We start from the raw sequence: 24,101 nt of genomic DNA on the forward strand, positions 1-24,101 counted from the left end.
ACGCCGCCAACGGCGCGCTATGCGCACATTTATCGCACAGTGCGCTATGCAAGGATCCCAGATTTCTGCACGAACATGGATGAATTCGAGTGGCACGACGCGATTCCGAAGCAAAGCTTGGGAGTTTCGGAAGTCTGGAAACTCATTTAGTGACTCTACTTCGTATCCCAGCCAGAGACAGTGCTTTGCCGTGACATCATAAACAGGAGTTGTTGTGAACGCTTTGTTTGCTTCCATGCTAATACGTTCCTTGAACAAACCTCACCGAAGGAAGTCATCATGTTTGCTTATCACATCCCAGGTGGACACTCCTTGGTGACGCTCGTTTTGCAAATTAGGAGCATCGGGATTATGGGTGTCCTGGTCGCAGAACTGGGACACCTAGCAAGGAAGAAGAAAAAAGCTACGAAACAAATCAAAGCGAATGCTTTTGCGAGGACATGAAAAAAATGTTTTACACTTGTTGAGTATTTCACGTAAATTGTGCTAAGACAGCATGACAAGTTTTCATTCATGTTTGCAATTAAAAATTGAAATTAGGTGGGAAAACAATACTCATTTGACCCTCTTCTCTTGAAAAAAATACAAGCGTTCAGTTTTAACTCCCCTTTCCCCCTTAAATATAAAAGTAACAGCAGGTACCGGGGTAGATGTGATGAACTGAGCACCAATTAGACACAAAACTGAAGGTACTGTGAAATTCCGTTGGCCTAAAAGACAGCGTTTTTGAAGCAAAGCTTACCCCGTTTAGGTACGGTAAGAACATGATAGACGCTGGAGCTGGCTCTTTTTCCTGGTGAAAGGCGACATCACAGAGGTCAGACATGTCTGTGCAGGCATCATTTTTTGGACAAACCGACCCATGGGCGTTGCTTAGTTTGAATCCAATCTCATCAGTGCATCTTGTGGCCTCCATCTGAGGAAATAAGAAATAACAGAAACATAACACGCTATCTTATTCAAAGGTCGCTAGCAATTTTACAAATATTTATATCACAGAAAATGAAAGACGTTTACAATTCTCTGTAATGCCGAATTAGAGCGCAGCTTTTGAGGAGGAGGAAGGAAGGGTACGGAGGGAAGGGTATGCCCCCTCCGTACCCTAACCTCCTCATCTTGTTCCCCTCCCTTTTAGCGGTAAATTTTTCGCAAATTTCCCACTAAAATTTAGCGGAAAAATGCTTCCGTTAAATTTAGCGCGTTGTTTCCCCGCTAAATTTGGCGGAACATTTTTCCGCTAAATTTAGCGACAAAAACGTTCCCGCTAAATTTAGCGTAGAAATTCCTTGTTAAATTTAGCCGAAAAATGTTTAACTAATTTTAGCGGGAGCTTTAGTGAAAATTACCGGCTAAATAGTAGGGGAGTAGAAGGAGAGGGAACGGAGAGAGAGGACGTGACGTCACGTGTGATGCCACGAGGGCAAAATTTTCTCGTTAAATTTGGAGGTGAAATTTTTTTCTTGAATGGCGGGAAATTTTTTCGCTAAGTTTGACGCGGATTCTTGTGCTACAAATTTAGCGGAATAGTTTCCCGCTAAATTTAGCGGTAGCATTTCCCCACTATATTAAGCCGGAAAATTTTTCCGGTAAATGTAGCAAGAAATATTTCTGCCAAACTGACGTGTGACGTCACGTGATAAAAAAATTCACGTGTGATGTCACGTGACGTAACACGTGACGTCGCGTGTTACGTTAATGCGGGAAACGTCCCGCTAAATTTAGAGGAAAAGGTTTCCCGACAATTTTAGCCGGAAAAGTTTACCCTCGTGACGTTACAAGTGACGTCACGTGTGACGTAATTATGGTAAGCGTCCCATAATGCAACGCGCGGTCAACCACCGGACAAAAAGCGAGTTGCGCGGCCGGAACACGGATGGCGCCACCGTCAAGGTGTACAGCAGCGCTCGCGTGGTAGGAGGCGCTCACTACTAAAAACTAAACAAAACAATCATGAACCAAACTTCATTTAGCTCTAGTTTTAACTGCATATTATTTCTTTAAATACAAATTCCGTATTCTTAAAAATATAGCATATTTTTTTTAAAGTTCGTGTCAACATCACGCTGTCTAAATTGTGCCCTTTCTCGGTTTTTAGCGCTTCTTAAACGAAACCGCTGCCTGTGCCATGCGCGCTTGCACTCTGCGCGCTCCGAAACTGGTGGACCGTTGTGGAGGTGCCCGTGAGTCTGCTCGGTCGGTGCCAGTGTGTAAGATAGACATGTGGGGAAACGAGAGCCAAATGAGTGACCGGATTGTGTACCCTTCGGTTTTCTCTTTTTTTGTGGCGCCATCTATGTGGAGCACCGTGAACTCTCACTCCGGGTGCGCGACCGGTGGCGAACGGCTAAACTGACGGAGATGGTTTCTCGTGGATTTTCAATGGAGGACTGTCGTGCTCTTGGTCTACTTTGCGCACTCTCCCATAGAGTTTCACGCAAATCCGATTCTGACTTTATTTCCTCTCGCCGCAGCGCCATCTGTTGGAAATCGGGAGTACTCGCAAGCAGACGAGTACACAATCCGGTCACGGCGCTGCGGTAGGCTTCTATGGGCCGTTTCGGCGTTTCCCACCTGTCTATCTTACACCCTGGTCGGTGCTTTCGCTCGCCTTCGGAGCATCAAGCGTCGGCGCCTCGATCATCGCACAGCGCGAGACTCGCATTTTCGGGCGATTGCAAGGCTTTTCGCGTCTTTGAACTACCTCATTCCTGCTGTTACGGAAAGTGGTGCCCAAGCAGCGTCGGGGACAAGAAGCACCTGTTCGTTCGGATCCTAACTGACGATGGTGAGTTTGATAGTTTTCACCCCAATTTAAACTTTTCCTAAGCTGATCTTCCAGACACAAATTGCTCCATTTGAGGGTTTTGCACTCTTTTAGGTGATTGAATATATCGTTTTATTTTTGAAATTCACAAAATGCCACCGTGATTTTATTACAATGCACACATTTCGGCGAGCGCTTTTGGCCCGTAGTTTTGTGGATGAAGACCGTCCTGCAAATATTTCATGATCTGTACACTGTTGGCGAAATCTCACCTCCTCTGCATCTCGTCGATTTTGTGCAGAGCAGTGTAGATCCCCGTTGAGTAAATTGTAGTCTATATATGAATATACTTCTGCCAGTTTTATATTTCACAGAGTTCGTATCTTACAACATGTGCCTTTTTTTATTAATGTATCTCATGTAGATACTTTCAGAGCCCTACGACTAGTTAGCCATGTTTTATTTCCTTCAGTAATAAATACAGGGTGTCACAAAAGAAAATTTACACGGTCTTTTTTACCGCAAAAATAAACTAGGCATCGCCGAACGCTCATTCTCCGCCCAAAGGTACAGCTAGAGGTCACAACCAGATGCCAAAGTTTCAGCCCCATCCGATAACTTAATCAAAAGTTATTAGTGATTTTCTGAAAATCTCAATGGGAAAATGGAGCCCATTTTCGCCCGTTTTCGGTTTCTGGTGCCATAGAGCCCCATGTGTTTGAAAACTCCGTCGGCCGCCATTTTCCCATTGAAATTTTCAGAAAATCACTTATAACTTTTGATTAAGTTATCGGATCGGGCTGAAACTTTGGCATCTGGTTGTGACCTATAGCACTACCTTTGGGCGGAGAATGAGCGTTCGGCGATGCCTAGTTTATTTTTGCGGTAAAAAAGACCGTGTAAATTTTCTTTTGTGACACCCTGTAGAAAGCTGGATAGTAAAATAATTTAAGTTTGAAAGACACTTTTAAAATCTCGTAAAATTTACGCACAGAAGGGCAGAATGCCAATAGCAGAGCTTGATCGCGAGATGTGCTATTCGCCCTTCTATGCATAATTATTTCGCAAGATTTCACACCTACCAACGCACTCCCCTCAAAACAAATGAAACTCACGTTAGGCATTTTTTTCTCTCTTTTGTTTCACATAAAATAGCAACATTTGTATTATGTGTTCTTTTTTGTGTATCCATACAGATTCTCAAGGCATGAAAATCAATCCAACATGGCTCAGGGACAGGGAACCCCAATAAAGAAAGGTAATGTCTGCGCTCACTTTTTTGTAAAGTACACTTGATTGCTGGCCAACCTATCAAGCTGAATATATAACCATCAGCATGCTAATTTCCGCCATAGTGATCTATGCAGTTTAATCTACGGTCAACTGTAATGTAAAACGGGAAAGGCTGGGGCAAAGAGGATGATAGCAAAAACAATAGGATAGTAGGAGCAGCCCTATGGAATGTTTCGTAGACCTGTTTCTATTCTGCAAGTGTGTGTGTTGCGACGACACAAACTAATGTGTTCTTACATTCTTCTGTGCAGTTCCTGAGGAGATAGAGAACACCCATAGAGCAAAATGAGAAAGCACAATGAAGTGGCTGGTGCATTCCATGGGCAGCATAGGATCTCGGGGGCCACACCAAGAAAACCTGGTTCAACTCATGTTTCAACTCGACGGTGCAAGCGACAGGTACCGGAAGCTCCTCAAGAGGCCAAGAGAAATGAGAAATACCGAAGTCGTCTATAGACAGCAAGGTGTACACAATATTAAGGAATATGTCTTGTTGGAGGAATAAGGAATATTAAGGAATACGTTGGTTCAGATCTGTAAGTAAGCAACGAACAAATTTGCCCCCAAATAACAATGCATTGTGTTTATTTGCATGGACCAGTCAGAATGACACGAGCTTTCAACTGGGCATGAAATCTTTCGGCTGTGCTTCTTGAGATCCTCGAGAGACAATATTGTCTCAGGTTGCTCTTTGCATGATTTTTATAAAGCAACATCATAGACTAAAGGCTCTGTTAAGGCTCTGTTATACTCCAACGTAACGCGTACGCGCGTACGAACGCATCACAGCGACGTCACGTCGGCGAAAACCCGAAGTTCTATACTCCGCGTAACCGACGCGACCAGCGACGTTCGACGCAGCCTGACCGCCTCGACGCCAAAATGGAGCATGCCGTATTCCGCGCCGGCCGCGCCAGCGACGCCGGACCAGGATACATCACGCGCTGGCTCCCGGGAGCCCTCGCGTGGGAAGCGCGGCGAATACGAGCAATAGCAGACGATAGGAGCACCACTCCGTGTGGCGTCAGGTTTGAAGAATTGGACTCGGTCGGTCGAGAAGCTGATCGAAGGAATTCGTCCTCACCCGTGTGTCTACGACACGAGGAACCTTGAGTACCGTAGACCGGGAGCTTGTCAAAGATACACCGTATGTACATTGACTGCCTACGCTTGCGGCGCAGGCGGTGCACCAACAATGCAAGCGCGAGTTTTCGTCGTGCAAGGTACGTCCACGCCATCGCTCGAACTTGGCGCTCAAGAAGCGCGGGAATTTTCGTCTGCTATTCGAAACGAAAAGAAACCGGAAGTGGCGCACTCTCGCAGGAAACGTGCCCTCGTAGTCAGATTCTGCGCATGCGCCGCGCCGGCGGCCCACCGACGCAAGCCGCGGAAGCCGCCAGGGGCGCCGGAGTATAGACGATTGCAAGCTGGGCGACTGGCCGCCGCCATGTCTCTGCTCGAGCAGGCACGCCCGTGCGATTACGAGCTTGCCAAAGCTACGTTCACCCGCGCGTTGCACGCGCTTGCACGCATGGGGCACCACTTGTGGCGCCATGCTTGCAATTGTCTATAAAGAGGGCGAATTTTCGACGCACGCGGCGTGACTGACGTGACGTAGCCGACTTCGGCCAGCGTTCGCTTGCGCGCGCGTTACGTCGGAGTATAACAGAGTCTTTACAGAAAGAAGCCTTTGAGCATCCACTTTGAGCATCCACTTTGTTCATACTAGTTGTTAGCCTGCTGGTGGCCAACAACCTTTGGGCAGTTCTTTTCTTTAGGGGGAGAGGGGGGAGGGATCTGATGCTTCGAACCAGTGATACCAGGACCTTTGGCAGCTAGAAATCAAACTCCCACTTGGAGAGTTTCACTCTTTGAGATCTCAAGTTTTGATGGACAATATCTTACCCACTAAAGTTTGCGTTATTGTCTTACTACACAGGCTGAACAATTGATATTTTATCGTAATACACGTTCGGTCGGTATTTGAGATTCCACAACCATTAGGGCTGCATATTTACTTCACACTGGGTTTGCTTCTATATAACACATATCAGAAATAATAATTATTCTGTTTTCATGCCACAGAAACAAACATTCGTGTTTGCCATTACAGTATCTTCTCTTTAAAATGAACATCTCCAGTCCCCTAAACAATTCTTTGTAATGTTAGTTATCCATAATCATGGATCAATGCCACGATCACAAATAATAAATAATGAAGGTGGTATGTTGTTCATTTTTGTCATTTGCAACTGGGATAGGGAAAGAACTGCAGGTGATTCGGGCTAGAAACACCTGAAAATTTTAATAATTGACAGTCACCAATGTCTTAACTGACAATGGCGAAGCTCTGGGTAAATTCTGTAACCGAGGGGCTTTACTATTCTTTTTTGTCCCACTAACATTCTTTCGTTTTTTTTGTTTTTTTTTTTGTTTTTTTTTTGTTTTTACGGAGACGACAATAAAAATATAAAAAAAATACATGTATTTACCCATTTCGTTCCCAACCTAGCTGACCATAATTCGTATTCCAGGTTTCTTTATTTAACATGAGGAGTTAGAGTTGTAAGGGGACACATATCAGTCCCCGAAAATATGGCTTATATACCACGTGACCGAAACGATCGACGATGTTAGCGACACACGACTTTATTGTGTTTTTCAATCGCGAAGACAGATATTCTCGCGTCATAGTTGCATCTGAGTTTACGAAACATAAAAGAGTCACTTGGCGAACTCAGTAATATTTGCTGCCCGCTGATAGCCTTTAAAAGTGAAAAAGCAGTATGTCGTGTTCGCGCTAACAGTGTCGCACAGTGTATCTCCACTGCAGCACCTCTTGGTAACATAGATACAACGCGCATTCTTAATTTATTTTCCGCGTAGCAACGTTTCTTTGAAGTGACAGTATAAATTGTTTTTCCTTGTCCTGCAAATGACTGAATAAATGCGTCAACCAGTGCGAAAAATGCTGCATCTCTTTCGATTCCCTGGAAGACGGCGACGACAAGTAACGGACTGTCAACTGCTGGACACAAGGAAGGCAAGCAGAATATACAATTCTTTGCCGTGACAAGTAGCAAGGCACGCGCGAACGGTAAATTTCAAAACAAAACCTACCGCGGTACCGGCGGTACCGAGGCAGGGAGCAGCGGCAGAGCACGGCAGAAGTGCCGCGCCATGTTGGATTTTGAGCGGGTTCGTCTTCGCGAGTGGCTAGGAAGCCGCTCAAGCTAGCTCGACGGCGTCAAAAGTCATAATTAAAACGTTAGCCCTCCATTTTATGGATATGCCTTTTGTATATTATTTTAGTTCGCAATCTATCGATGGAGCAATGAGTCGCTGATTCGATGCAGTAACGAACGCCTCCGACCACGGAAGCGCTGCTGAGCGCCCACTTTACCCAGAAATTGACTTCTTTAGGCCTATGGCAGTAACCGGGCACTGGCACGGTTACGCCGATGGTGACGCCGTTCAAGCCGGAAACGGGCGCCTAAAGCGCGATCCAAACCAACGTGTTCGTGTGCGTGCGAATGCGCTGCCCGGATATTGCGCATTTCGTCGCGTTTTTGCTGCTTCCGGCGCGCTTTCTGAGTCACAACCCAGCGGCTTGGTTAGGACGCTGTGGCTTGGGGCCAGCGGAGAGCATCTGCGCCAGACAGCGAAGAAACGCGGAGCCGGAACTATAAACTGATTGGCCGGGAGGGGAGCGCCGTACTACCTCACAGTGCGTTTTCTTGCGCCTTCAGAAAAAGTTGAAATCATCCAGCTTTCTTATGCGCGCCAGGAAGACGCACGGAATCAGCGCGACGTCACGCAATACGCATTTTGTGGGAGCCGCACCGTCTACGCGCGCACAAATCAGCCTTGGATCGCGCTTAAGAGCTGCGCTCTAAACGAAGGCAGGCAGACTTTGAGAATACAAGGAGACAAGCGACCTCTGTTGCAGGAAACGGGACGTATTACATTCGCAGAATATTTTCTGAACTAACCTTTGATTTCGAAACCTGACAACGTTGGGCATTGAAACCAATTGCCTTGTATTTGTCGCAAGCACTATATTTGGATAGTATTTGAGTATTAGGTGACGAGCAGTTCATTTTTGCTGTCGCATAAAAAATGAAAGCCGTTTACAACTCCCTGTAGCGCCGAATTTGAGCGCAGCTCTTGAGGAGGAGGAGGGAAGGATACTGGGGGGATCAGTTGACCTCGGAAAGGGGGGGGGTCACGTGACCTGGAAGATCACGTGACCTCGGGGGAGGGGTCACGTGACCTGGGGGTCACGTGACGATGACGTCATCAGTGATGATGACGATGACGATGCGGATGCCGATTACGCCATTGGCATCCGCATCGTCGTCGTCATTATGACTGATGACGTCATCGGCATCGTCATCGTCATCATCACTGATGACCTCATCGTAACGTGACCCCCCAGGTCACAAGACCCCCCCCCCCCTAGGTCCTCCCGAAGGAACCCGAGGTCCTCCCGAGGTCCTCTCGAAGGAGCCCGAGGTCCTCCCGAGGTCCTCCCCGAAGGAACCCGAGGTCCTTCCGAGGTCCTCCCGAAGGAACCCGAGGTCCTTCCGAGGTCCTCCCTAAGAAACCCGAGGTGCTTCCGAGGTCCTCCTGAAGGAACCCAAGGTCCTGGGGGAGTCGCGTGACGATGACGTCATCAGTGATGATGACGATGACGATGCGGATGCCGATGAAGTCATTGGCATACGCATCGCCATCGTAATCGTCACTGATGACGTCATCGTCACGTGACGCTCCCCCCCCCCCCAGGTCCTCCCGAAGGAACCCGAGGTCCTCCCGAGGTCCTCCCGAAGGAGCCCGAGGTCCTCCCGAGGTCCTCCCGAAGGAACACGAGATCCTCCCGAAGGACCTCGGGTTCCTTCGGGAGGACCTCGTGAGGACCTCGGGTTCCTTCGGGAAAATTTACCCATAATGCACCGCGCGGTCACGCCCACGGTGACGCCGACGCCGCTCAAACCGGAAACGGGCGCCCAAGAGCTGCGCTCTAAAACGATTCTTTTTTTCTTAGCAGTCCGGGGCGTATATTTTTGCGGAGCAGGCGGTATACAGCCCAGCACCACCGCTCACACCGGATAGGCTGCTCGTGGAAATCAACGCTGCAGCCGTCACACATAGCAACGCGCAGGAACTTCGATTTGGGATTCCTACGGCGCGTGTATCGCTGGAGAGCGTGTTAAGTTAGCCCCCCGCCTGCGTTCACGCCGCTTCGCGTAGACGGTGTGCGGCTGCCAATTACAGAACTATTTTTTATTTTATTTCACACTATTTTTTTCAATCAGCCGATAAGAGCTCGGCGCTCTGACATCATCGCGGCTCCTGTACAAGAAGCAAACGAAATTGCACTCTAATATATTCCCCATATTAAGAATGGAAGTTGTGTAGAAAACAACGAATATTTATTATATAATCATCCTGGAAAGCGAGGGAAACTTCGGGAGAAAGAAGGAAATTTCAGGCGTCCGCTAGGGAAATTCTGGCTTTCCGTGTTGGCAGCGCTGCTCAGCAGCCACCTTCTGTAGAGCTATCTCCATTTCAAACAACCCCTTCCATTGCGAAATATTGTGAGGAGTGACATATTCCTAGAGCGCTTCGTGCATCTCACTCTTCCGCGATCCACCCACGTGCGCAATATAGATACAAGAATGGCACATGTTTCTCACTCTGCCTTACATGCGTAAGGTTTTCAGCGTGACGATCGCAATTTTAAACTGAAGGAGGCTTACGGATAGAAATGTTCGTAAACCCAACCAACTTTTTTTTGAAAACCGCGTTTCTCCCTCCGCTAAGTCCTCCGCAATGAAGAAGCCGCTACTGCGCCTGCGCTCCAATGGCTTTAACTGTAGAGTTCGGGGTATCGTGCCGGGTTGCGGACAATGTAGCGAGACTTCCAAAACGATCTGCGAAAATTCCCTAATAGCTACTTTTCGGAGACCGCCTCGCCATAGAGAGAATCCGCTATCTCACTGAGTAAATAAATTTGCGTGCTGGAAGGCTGGTTCATCCGGACTTCGGGCGTCAGCTTCCGTATCATGGTTTCCGCATGGGAGGCAGGGGGGAAATTCCGGAATGCTGCGTACACTCACTTTGTTGTTACTGCAGTAGAGCGCCTTGTCGGGAGAGGAAGCGTGCTCCGCGAAAACGCCGTAGCGGTGGTTGGCCCAGTGATGTATTAGATGGTACTCTGAATGGAGACGAAGACGAGCAAATGCCATCAAAACATTTACTGCTTAAATATCATCCACGCAAAGAGCCTAAACAGTGAGCGGTATATTATACGGTGGCCGTCTATGAACCATTTCCCGCTCTAAAGAACACTTTCGAGCACCCCCGACAAACTGTAAGGTTTTAACAACTCGATTTGTGCTCGAAAACGGGCTGAACAGAGATGGCCACTGGTGTTGTTTTCATTACACCTTTGTCACGCGATTTTTTGTTACACGCTTGATAGGAGCTGCTGGACTTTTGTCTCTGACGCGCTGCAGATTCTAGGAAAACTCATCTAGCACGCTGCGATCTCTCCGGACCTCCCAGCCAACCCCTGATTTACATAGAGCGTTTTTGCGGCTCTTGCGTACTGGTGCGTTGTGCGCGAGCAACCTGAGCGTGAACGTATTTGAAAACGCCCCTCCGCGAGGTCAGGGCATCGCCGCTTCTATCGTGTAAAGTAACTGGATCCGAGGAAAGTAGCGCCGAACTCCCCGCATGGTCGCCATTTTGGTCCTTGGAATCAGCAGTTTCTCCTCGATCTCTCCATTCTTAGTGAGCCGATTCGATTCGCGGTGACAGGTTGCTTTGTAAAGGCATTTTCCGCATGCCCAGATTGTTTATCCACACCGGCCAAGCAAGCCCGCATCTTCGCTTCAATGCGGCATCACCGCTTCGTGGCATGGAAACATACTTTGCTTTTCTTGAAAGGTGCAAAAAGAATATTATTGTAAAAAATCTGTGGAAATCAGCATACTTTCTTCGTTGATTGCATAAACAGTGCCAATGACGTTTATATTGGCAAAGATCACTTTTAGTGCAATGATGCTTCATATCGGACTTGAACAGGACGTTTTTGATGTTTCGATGTGGGGAAAAGTAAACGAAATGGTGATTACCTTGGCAACAAATACCCATCAGCCAATAATCTTGCGAAATTTCGGTCGCCACTATGAAAAGGCTGAACTCCATGGAACGAATAATGTGACGAATAACTGGCGAACGCAGCCCGACATCACGCTTGCTTTGCGTGCGACGTAGCAGCCACTGTGTTGATTCCTAGCGCAGAGCGAACGCCGCCGGACAAAATCCGTCGGTTATTCGCAGAACATTCACCCCATGGAGTTCAGCCTTTAGGGACAGTTTGTGTCCTGCAGCAGGCAAGGAAGGCAATAGCGCTACTCTCTCGGGATTCAATGACTGTCTACGGCGAGCCTCCTCGACCGGGACCATATAGTTATACCCACGGATCAGAAAAGCAAAGGGCGCTTTGCTCTAGCTTTTTACGGTATTCCGTAGGGCTGGGCGTCGATTAAAAATTTTAACCCGATTAATCGCCACCCTTTAATCGATTAATTAATCGATTAATCGGTTGCGTTAATTTTTATAAATAATATATTCAAAAGAAAGCAACAACTTGTCTTGCCTTTAAAGACTTATTTTACTCTGTGTTCCACGGTGCAAAGGACATTTAGAACTGAGAATACATATAGTTCAACGATTCAAAGACTCGCATATTTTTGCTCCAGCTTCCATGACAAAGTTTGTCCCCATTCTCCGACAGGAAGACAAGAAGTCAGAAATTGGGCGATGCTTTCTTCTTTTTTCGAGAGGAAGGAACCTCGATGAGAAGGCGCTGATTGTTGTCTTTTCGTTCTGGCGGATGGTCCTTGCTGCAGTTACATGGGTGCTTCGCTGGTAGGCGATACTGAAGAGAACTTACGCTTCCATTGTACGAAAACGGCTTTTTGCAGATGATGCAGTGGACGTCCTCCAAGTTAAAAACTTCACCGCTGGAGTTTACTTTAAACCCAACTGGGGACGGACTTCTTTTGAGTACCGATTAAAAAACCGATTAACCGGCTAAAAAATTTGATCGCGATTAAAGCCTTAATCGATTAATCGGAAAATTAATCGATCAATTTCGCAGCCCTAGTATTCGGTCTTGCTTGGTACGTAACTGTGAAACACGACGACTCTATTTTCGTAGTGACATAATGGCGCTGCAGCCGCAGTGACAGACATCGTTTTCTCTCTTGGAGAGCGGCACCGGAGTGAGCTCGGTGTGTGGCACTGTTGATTCGCGAAGTGGTTCGGTCCGTCCTCGCTGTCGTCATCTCCTCACGGCTTCATGTGAGTGCGCTTGGGAGATGGACGATTCATGGATATGCAGTGACGTGATCAATCCGGCCGCCGGTAAGCCCATCTTGTGAACCTTTTTTAACAAAACGTGTTCCTGCCTTTGATGGAAATCCAATTAACTGAAAGAACACTATTATTGTAGCTTCACAAACTAAATGATCACTTCAAGAATAGTCTTATTTTGCTATACATTTATTGTCAGAAGTTAACATTTAATAATGGACTTAGTATCTGAGGACCAGGGTCCAAGCAAGCGCAGTCTGGGAGCTATACTCTGCATATAAACAATATACGTGTAATAGATACGTATAGTAAAAACAACATATACCGTATTTACTCGAGTAATAGCCGCACTGTTTATGAAGAAAATCTGAGCGTTCGCTTTTCTGCAGAGCACGCAGATTGCCAATCACCACGATCGACAGCATGATTCCAGCTGTTTGCAGGAAAGAGATTACGTCTTCGGGCGAAGATGCCATCTGTGAAGGTTGCATTTGTATGGACCATCGTGTTCTCGATCTGGTTATTCGCTATGTTATTTAGGCGCAACGCAATGATTGGCTGTATATTTGTTCTGTGGGAAAGCGGACACACGGGACTTGTTCATAAATAGTGTGGCTATTACTCGAGTAAATACGGTACTCCCTTCGCGAGAGATTAATAACATTACAAAGTTAGGATATTTTACTGCATTCGTTTTTACCTAAGGTACTCAGTGACACCCAGCGTTTTTAGCGCGGCTCAGTCGCTCACCTGGTTTCCCGAACTTCTTGGTTGTTGTTGAGTTCAAGTCGCGGACAAACTCGGACGGAAACCGGACCGGATTAAAGTCGCCCGGAAAGGAACGACTCGGATTCAGAGTGTCCGGTTCTTTCAAGCCAGAGACCACCTGGACGTCGGCTTGGTTAAACAGGTCCTCCCAGACCTTCTTGCGGCCCATTGGTGGCCAGCTGCTGGGCACACTGATTATGACTTCCTTGAAGTAGAATTTTCCCTTTGTGGCCGCCAGGAGGAAAGCAGATGCCTTTCTGAATAAAGCCTGCGTGCAGGGAAATAGGGTCAGCAGACAGCCGTTTATTGCCATCGATAGATGGCGCAGCGTAAGTTCTCTTATGTAGTGCCTTAATGCCAGCGCCGCCTCCAAAGTGGAGACATCCTCTATATTAGGTCAATATTTTGGTTGCTTTCGTAAGCGCTTCCTTGCGTCAATGTTCATGAAATCACACAAGAACAGCTTTTCGACAGACGAACTAATTCTGCACGCAATAAAGCAGCAGGACCAAATGTGGCCCCTTTGCGTCAGATAGACCCGCTCGCACTAGTCAATCCGTGGTCACATTCTGGAAGTGGTACTGGCTTATTCGATGCACCCTGAAACCCTGCAACTAAGTAGCGCAAGCCGCCGCCAGAGGAAAAGTGTTCAGCCTTAGGCATCCATCTATTCATTCTCGTGGTTCTGGATGGAGACTTTAACCTCACCATTTACATGTTCTGACAGACAGTAGATAGGGAATTTTTCGAATCATTTAGAAGCAGGTATTAAGGAGTTTGACGCGTAACAAAATTAAATTTGGGGCAATGACGGCCAATTAAGAAGAACCTACGCGATTATGCAATCCTCTAAGTCTGCTTTATCCTGGACTTTAAACAAAAATAAATTGAAGATAAAGACATTCATCATCCGCTAGATTTAGCTCAATTTACGTAGATTGCGAAGATCCTCTTTGCATGCTACTCACTGGAACGTACGAGAAAAATTACGCTAGAGGTTGAATTTGTTTATAACAAAATATAAAAAGCACAATTTTCTTGATCACAAGTTAGAAATAAAAGCCACACATTTTCTGTTGCTTACTACTGAGTTAAGTATTCTTATATTAAAAGTGAAAAGGCGTTCTCGTTGGACATTTTAAATTTTTTTTAAGAAACCAGGGAACAATTGTGCAAAGTCGAAACTATTCTCTTCGATACTTCTCTCTTTTAAAACATCGAACGTCCCTAACGCCTGGTTCACATGGTGCGGTTTAACTTGCAATTTCTGGCGACGTCACTCGCCGGGGAAGTAAAGCCTGATGTGAATTGCGGTTTTCGGCGTTGTGAATACGAAATATGAAGTAAAGTTCGTACCGTGTGGATCAGGATAAAGGTCCACCGTCAGGTTCTTTTGCATTGCCACTAATATCTCAAGTTTGCTTTGTCCTTAGGAAAATTGGCGTTTTAAGTTCATGAAACCACGTTTGTTCTTTAATATATTTAAGGGGCGAAAACACCAACTAGGTACAGCTAAACTGCAGCTTCAGAAAATACGAAAGTGAGCTTTGAGATATATATAAATTAGGTTGGATCAATTGAACTCTGGCTGTGAACTACCAATTTGACGTGAAATTAGCCTTTCAAGTGCCTAAATAGGCTGTTCGTTCCTGGATAAGTAGTCAAACGGAAGGATGGAAAAAGATATACGAGAAGATAAATGTGTGTACATCTGTAACATAAAAGTTTGCAGACCTATGTGGTCAAGATTGTTCGGTTTGGCTCCCGAAGTTCCCATCTGCAGTAGCTATACTTCGTTTCAGCTGAAGTACAGACGCAGCCGATGCTACGAGCGCGAGCTCCGGGCTTTCAGCATCCCTGCCAAGCACGCACACTCGTGTTGTGAAAGCACTGTCCAGGGCGACATGCTCGCGCTCGTAGGTTCAACTGCGTCTAGACTTAAGCTGAAACAAAGTATAGACTGTCAACATCTGCGACAGACTCCACCTCTACATAAAGACGAGTGAATCTAAGTAATGTAACGAGGAAATCTAAGTAAGGCATTTATTAGAAAAAGTTATATTTACGTTAACGTTTATACAGGGCGTTCAATATTAGGTTTTACGTATTTAAGAGAGGGAACCACGGGAAGGATTCTTTGCTACGTCGTGAAGACTATTGTATCTTTCACAGTGCTCTGTTAAAGCTACACTGTTAGCGAGTACCGTGTATTTAGCGAATATTTGGGGTGAAAAACACGCTATTTACACAAATTACCATAAATTTACACGTTGAGTATCGAATAATTCGATCAAAAATCATGCGAGGTTGTAAAAAACGTGTTTTGGTTCGGTCATACACGCATAGCCGTGTAGCCGACCTCGAAAACACGCATCACCCCCGACGACGACCGCAGCACTGACGGCTATCGAAGCACCGGAATGCTTGGGGACACACCTAGAAAGGATCGCTGAGAGAAATGCCGCGCAAAGAAACATGTCTGGGAGACAGATATGCACCAAAAGCAATTACGCCATGTCGCGGGACGTGGCGAACCCCGCGCTTATCGCGCTCGCTGCCATTCCTGCCATTCCTGCCATTGATTCTGGTCGATGACAGTGCGGCTTTCCTCATGTCGCCCATGTTTGTATTTATTTTAAGGGTCTTGATAATAGTTTCTTACATACCACAAATAAAATTATGGGACTAATTACTCGTTCTAAACAGTTAAAATTGGTATAAAAAGCGTGCCCTCGATCTGAACACGTGACATTGCAGTTGGTTTCGTTTTGCCTTCAACCCTTCAACTGCAAGCGAAGGTGCCGTCGCTTCTTATGCACCCTCCTCAGCATTTACGGCGCTCCGTGGTGGGCCGCCGTATTAAAAATGTATACCAGTTGCTGCGTCTCTAGGTCGTCTTTAAGTTAGAGCTGACAGAGAAAATCTGGCCACGGCGCAACGCTGATGTACGCTGGAAGCTAGAGCCGGTTTGCTTTCGTTACCTTTGTTTGGTCGGTAAAAATCTGGCAACAACGCACGTTTAGCATGGCGCCGGTATTGTTTTGGTTTGTCGGGACGCTAGATGCTCGTAGGTTTGCAAGCACATGTTGCGAAGACGTGACCGGAGAAGTGCCCCTGTGATGTTCCCAGAAGACGGAAAGTATCAATCGTAATCGTCGTGAGTGCTTTGAAAGCGAAGAGAGCCACAGGGTCCACGAGTGCGCAACCACAAGCCAAGGTTCACTACAGCGCGGCGTTGACTTCGGCGATCTCGTCCTGTTTGGTGCAACACGGCGATGCGAAAAAGAGCTGAAACGTTCGTCGTGTGTAGTGCGGTGTTTTGTGTTCCGGGTCTGTTTGAACCGCGCTTTTAACACGGAGCGCAAATTCTTTGTTGCGGGGTGGAGGTTCAACGGGTTCAGTCCCATCGTCGTCAGCTGATCCGGTCCAGCTGGTCCGGGAGGACGCAGTGAGCGTTTTTAAAAGTAAATCTTCCTTCGTTCCATTTCAAACTGTGGAAGTATCCCGACAGATACCGTGAGTAAGAAGCAGCGGGCGTTTTCAAGAAAATTACGTCGTTTTAATTGAAAAATGGACTCCGGATTGTTGTCCTAAATCTGCCGTTTTTATGCTTCGTGTTGGACTGCGTTTGTACAGCGACGCACATCGCTCGAGTAGATGATTCGGTCCTGCAAGGAGTGTGTTGCGCCCATCATGCGGCGTGAATAAATTGGCAAGGTTTCCTACCTCCCCACAGATGCATGTACTGAGAACATTTTTTACGCAGTGAATGTAGTGCTTTTTCTTTATTTTGGGAAGAAGCGTTGGTGCATTTATTATGGTACAATCACTCGAGAGTTGAGAAATTGGAGAGCGAGCAAGCTTTCCCAACTTTGTCTCTTTCTCTGTGGCACTGCCCTGTTTCAGTTTCAGTAGGCATATCTACTAGCAGGTACAAACTGCTCTAACGCAGGTAAAAAATAGGGGAAGCTTAGGACGCTGCGGACTCCATGTTTCGCGCTTTTCGCAAGGTGACGGGGTCAATGCTTTTGTGAGGTATGCGGAATATGCAAGCGATTTTGTTATGCCCGTCGTTTGTGTCTCTCCAGCTCCCAAGCCCCACCGCTCCACTCGACACCGACACGACATACGACAACAAACTGCATCAAAACGCCCGAAAAGTGAAGGCGTCTGCTCCCGTACTGCAACTAGCGGAAGTGAAATGTTGGGCGGATATCCGTCACAAAAATATATAGAAAATGCTTTGCGCAAGGATCATTTTCATTTATTATTGTATACGTAATGACAAAATCCCAATAATTTGTTTTCCTATCTGATTCAAGCTAGTCGGACTGCTCATAACACTGGTCACGCAGAAAAATAACAAAAATTTGAACTTTTTCGTAACCGGTTTAAGATTTATTGTTAATATATCGTTATTTGTCGCAACGGACTAACATTATAGATTGTGCCTCTATACTTTTTAAATGCAAACAGTTCTAACACACGGCTGTCCATTGCGCCGTGTTTTGTGTCTTTATAAATCTGTAATGGTCAGCGACCAAAGAGCTCACCCGCACATGTCAAGCTTATATGCGCCGCGGGGAGAAATGGATATCGAGTAGGAAGTGTCGGGTATAGTGTCGTTTTTGTGTTTGTGTACATGTCGGCGCTGTGTAATACGTGGTACTGGTGTTGCCTGCGTTGTATGTTGGGTTGCTGTCGTTGCTGTCTGGTCGTGGTCGTTCGCAGTGTATTAACAGACTCGTCGTTTTTTTAAATATAGGCTGCTAGAAATCTCGATAGGTGGCTCAAGTTACCGCCCGATTCTAAATAGATTGCTCAGATTATTTATCCATGTGAGTTCGGCATTCGTTTTTTTTTTTTTGTCTAGCGGCTCCGTTGAAGCTACCGACGCTGCCGACCGCCGACGACGCACGTACGTACCTTTGCACGAAGCGAAGTCCGCGGCTTGGAGACTTTATTGTGTATAAAAGACATCAATCGAGAACCAACGCGTCCTGTGTGCTTTCAATTCGGCTGAAAGGCGCGCGGCTCGCTGGGCTCGTCTCTCGCCTGTTCTCGGCCGCTGGCCGCCATGTTTCATAAGGAACACGCTCGAAACGTGTTTTGCGGAAGGCAGACACGGTGTATCGTGATAAGTTTACACGGCACCTCGTGTGTAGACAAAAAACACACATGGCTGTGTGTAAAACGAACACGTTTCGACGTGTCCGCTAAGGGACAACGGTTTACACGTCTGGGCGTGTTATTTTTGCTAACAGTTGTGGGAAACACGTGTTTTCCGTCTCCCTATCTAGGCCTAGCACAAGCAGGCCGTGGGAGCGTTATGGCGACGACATCCCGGATACGGGGGTAAGGCCGCATTCCTCGAAGAGGGCGTGTCTACCCTCGCCCTTTTGGGTGAAAGTGCCTCCGGCGCACCCTTCGGAAATGATTGTGGACGCGGCCCACCTGCGGGATAAGCCACACTACCTACCCCGGGCGCGTCCACTTTCCGCTGGCTAGATAAGCGGCCGCGAACGGCGGCCCGGGCTCTCGTCCGGGGAAGGCTCTGGGCCACGGAGCCTCGTTCTTTTTGGAGCTTTCCCCATTCCACGAATCTGCCTAATGCGGCAGCGTGGGCCCCCTCCAGGTGAATCTGTCTAATGCGACAGCGCCGACCCTTTTCCGTTCTTTCTTTTATTAGTTTGGCCGATGGGCACAGCGTGGTGGCACAGGAGCCAATTAAACCCGCTTCTTCAGTATCTTTGTGTTTTGGAGTGAATCCTCTCCTCGGAGTCCACGGCAGCCTCCGGACGGACCCGGCCGTAGCAGTCCTCAACATCGAGCTACGGAGTGGGATCGACCTCGTGGTGCAGTAAGGCAAGTCGAATCCCACACAGTGTAGGGTGTCTCAACGGGGCCCGTTGCTCTCTTGTCTTGAGCAGCGCTCCAGGCCGACACAGATAATATTTGTAGGTCGTGTTTCGAACTTGGGTCATTACACTTTTCCACTAGAGCATCTATGTTTCGTTCGATTGCAATTTCCAGCGTAGCAGAGGCTAGAAGAGCGAGGTCAGAACCAGGGTAGTAAAAGTTACTTCAAAAATGTAGCTTAGAGACAATCACAGTTAGTCATATAAAAGGGTACCTAGGTACGTACCTTGGTACTCACTTAAAATGTACCTATGGAGACAGGTACAGTTACTTCAAAGATATTTTCTTTATTTGTTTTCCCAAAATTTGTCGGAATATATTGAAAGTAAAGCTTTTTATATTAAATATAGCCACAAAAATGAGTTCGATAAATGATTTTATTGGTGTCAATGAGACAAATGAGGAAAACCATGTAGCAGAGACGGCAGGTGCCACAACCACACAACATCGTACCATCCTGCCGAAAATGGTATGGTTTAGCGCCTACATCACCAACTCAAGACGGCACTCATGACTAGAGAAGATTGAAACCATTGGGTCAACTATCTTCCTCTTGTTCTCCTTGGAATTCGCGGCACCTTTAAGACGGATTTAACTTGCACCTCAGCCGAACTGGTTTACGGCACAACACTTCGATTACCAGGAGATTTTTTACGTGCCCATCATAAACACAGCCTGACATAGCTTCATACCTTGAAGAGAGGAGAAAATTCTTCACTACCCTACGGCCGGTCCCACCAAGACAAGGAACACAAAGACGGATTTATATAAGTGAAGATCTGGATACGAGCCCTCACGTATTAATGAGTCGGGATACGGTACGCGCACCTCCCATTCCCTCGTACGACGGACCATTCGAAGTAATTTCATGCACCGAAAAAACTTGTACGGTCAACATCAATGGTCGTCATGACGTTGTCACACTCGATCGAGTAAAACCCGCATACTTGGACTCTTCCCTGACAGACCTTGTGCTCCTGCATCATCCATCAGCCGTCACACCTGCTCAAGTAAAAGCATCCGTTAAACCACCGACTCCCCAAAGGACCGTGACGTGGGCCACAACCACAGGGGTTGCTCCACGACACTAGGGGGGGGGGGAGGGGGGGATTCTGTAGCAGAGACGACAGGTGCTACAACCACACGGGTTGTAGAAAACACCCGAGTGAATGTACCTCCAGACTAAAAACAACCGAGGCTCCACTGCGCCGAGCACGGTGCCGATGAGCGCGCCTGCTCAGGCTACCGCGTGGCTTCGGGAGCCACGAGAAATATAAGACTATATGCCTTTTGAACTGAACTATGAGCTGGACGTCCTTTTTTGTCCTCCGACGCTTTCGAACACACCGCCGACAACCGCATTCACATAAGAATTCCAGGGCACGTTATATTTTTCACGTAAGCCGTCTATTTGGCTTTAGAATCAGAACCTTCTCGAAGTGTTCATCTGACATCTTCGATCGCAGTTTAGGAGTACAGAAGAGAATACACCACCTTTCCCAAATACAGGGGCTTTAACACAAACTGCGCACATCTTTCAAGTTATCTCCTCCCTTGTATAGCTGTCAGAGGAGTTTCAAACACGCAATGAAGTTGATTTTTGTTTGAAGGGAAGCAAGCAGGTTGCTAGTTTCCTTAAACGCAGTTCTAAAGGGATTCGATAAATCGGTGTCGGTAGAACGGCATCGCTAATCCATTGCTCGCTCAAATTAACACCACCATTCGCTAAAGTGTCGTTCGATGAAACATCATCAGCGGGGCTTCGTTCGCTAAAACGTCGTTCGATCAAGTCACTTCTATAAGAGTGACTTGAACGCCCCTATAGGAGGCTATGGCACGAGTGATTGCAAGCCTCCCAAAGACATATTCTCGAGCTTGCTGCTGGTCAGTGTCGGTTGCGTTTCTTTGTCGTTCAGGGAGGACTCAGCCACAAAAATAAAGGCTGGTTCACAGAGCAACGTTTTCTTACGTTTCTTATGTTAGGTAGAAGCATAGCCTCCTATATACTGACAGAGCCTGGCAGATCGCCACGAGAAGGGGCCGCCGAAATGGAAAAGGGTCATTCCATCTGAAACGTCCCAGACGTTGCGCTCGACCACCTGCGATTTCTAAAAAAAAATTCATGGGCTTCGGCCACAATGTCCGTAGCCATACCCTAAAATAGTTTTGACGAAAAAAATTTGTGATGACGTGGGCGCGATTTTAATTTTTGAAAACAGCGTGAAACTAGGCATCACTCAATAATTTACGAAAAATCAGCTTTTTTATGAAACACAAAACAATATTTTTTTCTTAAATTTGCACGGTCGTCGGCTTAAAATGTGGTTGAGTTTGTGCTGTTTTGTTTAACTTAAATATTTTTAAAAAATACATAATTTTATTCAAAAATCAACATTTTTGTCACTTTATTAAAAAAATATATAAATGCTCCCGGGACCTAATATAACTTTTTAATGGTTGCCCTCTAGGTATATAACCTATAAAAAATATTTTAGACCCCTCAATTAAATATCTTGCAGTAAAAAAAAATCCTGAAGTCGCCAAAAAGTGCGTTTTGACGCATGAACAGCCGTTTATTTCACCCTGAGGTGGTCCAAGTAAAAATACAAAATATGGTGGGTTTGGAAGACCGATTGATCGTCTTTTGATTCTGAAAGTTTAATCAAAGTTATTTTTGTTTAAAGCGAGAAAACAATTTTTGAATTTGAACTCTCGCACCACTACCCGGAGTCGCTTCTTAAACGCCTCTTCGCCGCACAGCACGCCACATGCGACAATAGCCGAACCGATTAGGTCCAAAGAAACAACGGAGTTTGCTGCCCGCTTCCCCTCGTACCTCTTTTCTGGCTGTAAGGGAAGAAACGGCGGGTATCGTGAACTAATCGGGGGTGCCGCCAGTGCGTAGCCATAGCATAGCCATAGGGAATCCATTGAACTCTTCTCTCGACTGCGGAGAGATTTGAAACGGGCGCATCACACTTGTGGGAGGAGCTTCTCCTACCTTCTTGACTTGTAACTGACTATATAAATCCTAATTTCTTCGAGAGTTCTAACATTTGTTTTTCAAAATATGATAGCTTTTTTTTTGCGCCCAGTATAGCTCTGTATCATCGGACAGATGGCATGCACTCGTACACTGGCTCGTACTCGCAACGCTTTCATCATTGACCTCCATCACGTCGATCCACTGACTCTTCTTCCTAAACCTTTACAGCACGCAAACTAACCAACGGTGCAGCGATAAAGAGCTCGCGGAACTGAAACTTCGTTCTCTACGATCGCTTGTACGAAGTGCAGAATAAAAAAAAAAAAATTAAAAAAGTCTTAGGTGCGGTGGCGGAGAGCACGAGGAGTGAGACCCAAGTGACTTCCGGCAAACCCACTTTTAGTGACGTAGGTCGATGCCTCCTCCCTTCTGAGCGCCCCAACACCTTGCTGCACACTCTTACGTCACAGTGTACTGGCGAGAACTTTAAACTAGGTCTCGTATTTCTATTTTTTATTTTAAAAAAAAACTACGCAACTCTATAGTGAAACATTTTTTTTTGTAATATCCTGATTTGTCATTTCAACGCCTAGCATGAAAAAAAATTAGTTTTGGGATATCAGGGGCCATTACCGGACTGAAATTGGTTTTGAACACCATGCATATTGATTGACCTAAAAACCTTTACATCTGATATTAAAGTGCCGACAGGGAACAACACAAAGCTGCTTCACATTCCTGCAGGGATCAAAGTTGAACTTATATTGGAATATAAGTTGCCCTATGTTCAGTGTTTGCATACAGTATTACGAATTCACACGGTGTTGAGGTGAAATTCCCAATTCAGGTACCAAAATAATGAAAAATGATACTTAGGCACACAATCAGCAAGGAATTAGAAATAAAGATAAGGTAATCTTTTTCAGATTTTATAGCATTTTGTTAAATTTAGTATCAATTTCATACGAAGAGAGGAGAGGAGAGGGGCGGGGTTCTTTGAACATTTGTGGGTCAACGGCGTGCATCAATGTTGACCAAAGTTCATTTTCTTTCGTGGTACACTTATTCAAAGCAGAGGTTTCGACGGTGCACAGCCGGCAATGAACCATGTAGACACAAATCATTAAATACCAGTAACACCGAAGAAGAACGGCGTTTTTAACTGCCGTTCTTTTATACTAGGTTAGAAGAAACACTGGCGGATACCTTTAGGTTTACGAGGATGTCTCCGTGGTACGCGACGTCCTTCCCGATGGCAACCAGCACGTGCTCGTATCCCCCGTCCTGCTCGTTGACGGTAGCTGTATCCACACATCCCAGTGAGGCGAACACCAGGGAAGTGAGGAGCATCGGGTTCATCATCACCTTCAGGGAACGTAGCCAAAGTCACAGCAACGCTATCTTTAAGTGGCATAGTAGTAGTTGCTATGTACTATCGCGGACACTATTAGCTATAACATGTCAGCCATGGCCGTTCCGTACCCCATCGCCACATAGCAGGCGCACTCCGACACACCGTGCATACCGCCCTATACCCTGTGCGGCGGATTTACTCTTCCAGGTTGCGATCACACTCTCTCTCCGTAGTCTGCTAATCGCAAAATAGACGCCACCGCAGCACTTGCTGATGTTTTGCTTCACAGACTTTTTTTGCGTGCCTCTTTCGTTGGCGTAACCTGGAAGAGCAATTCAACTGTACAGGGTAGGTGTGGAAGGCTCGGTGTTTTTGGGTGCTCCTGCTATGTTGCGCTGGGGGTAAGGAATGGCCGTGGCTGCCGTGTTATAGCTAATATTATTCGCAATATTACGCCTGTTTATTGTTCAGTCATGGCTGCATGCACTAGACGCCTTTTGTTTTGGAGACTTTAGGTGCCTGGTAAAGATATCTGAATTCGCGTTAATGTTGGTTCACACACCACCGTTTGTCTCGGTTTCCGTAATTTTTGTTAAAACACAATATTTTTGGTACCTCCCCTTTCGATA

At 46.5% G+C, this 24,101-nt stretch overlaps 1 protein-coding gene across 1 annotated transcript; it reads right to left on the bottom strand.

Annotated features, from left to right (window-relative positions):
• Nucleotides 1–261: 261 nt before the first annotated feature.
• On the bottom strand, nucleotides 262–23,480 carry LOC121833889 (calcium-activated chloride channel regulator 2-like). The gene is made up of 4 exons (XM_042287600.1): nucleotides 23,325–23,480; nucleotides 13,196–13,481; nucleotides 10,180–10,277; nucleotides 262–381 (listed from the first exon to the last, which is right to left on the bottom strand). Exons 1-4 carry the CDS (start codon nucleotides 23,478–23,480, stop codon nucleotides 262–264), a joined length of 660 nt encoding a protein of 219 aa, XP_042143534.1.
• Between the last annotated feature and the right edge of the window lie 621 nt (nucleotides 23,481–24,101).

The sequence above is a fragment of the Ixodes scapularis genome, unplaced genomic scaffold, assembly GCF_016920785.2.
Source record: "Ixodes scapularis isolate PalLabHiFi unplaced genomic scaffold, ASM1692078v2 ptg000005l_1___fragment_3__unscaffolded, whole genome shotgun sequence".
In the NCBI taxonomy this organism is placed as follows: domain Eukaryota; kingdom Metazoa; phylum Arthropoda; class Arachnida; order Ixodida; family Ixodidae; genus Ixodes; species Ixodes scapularis.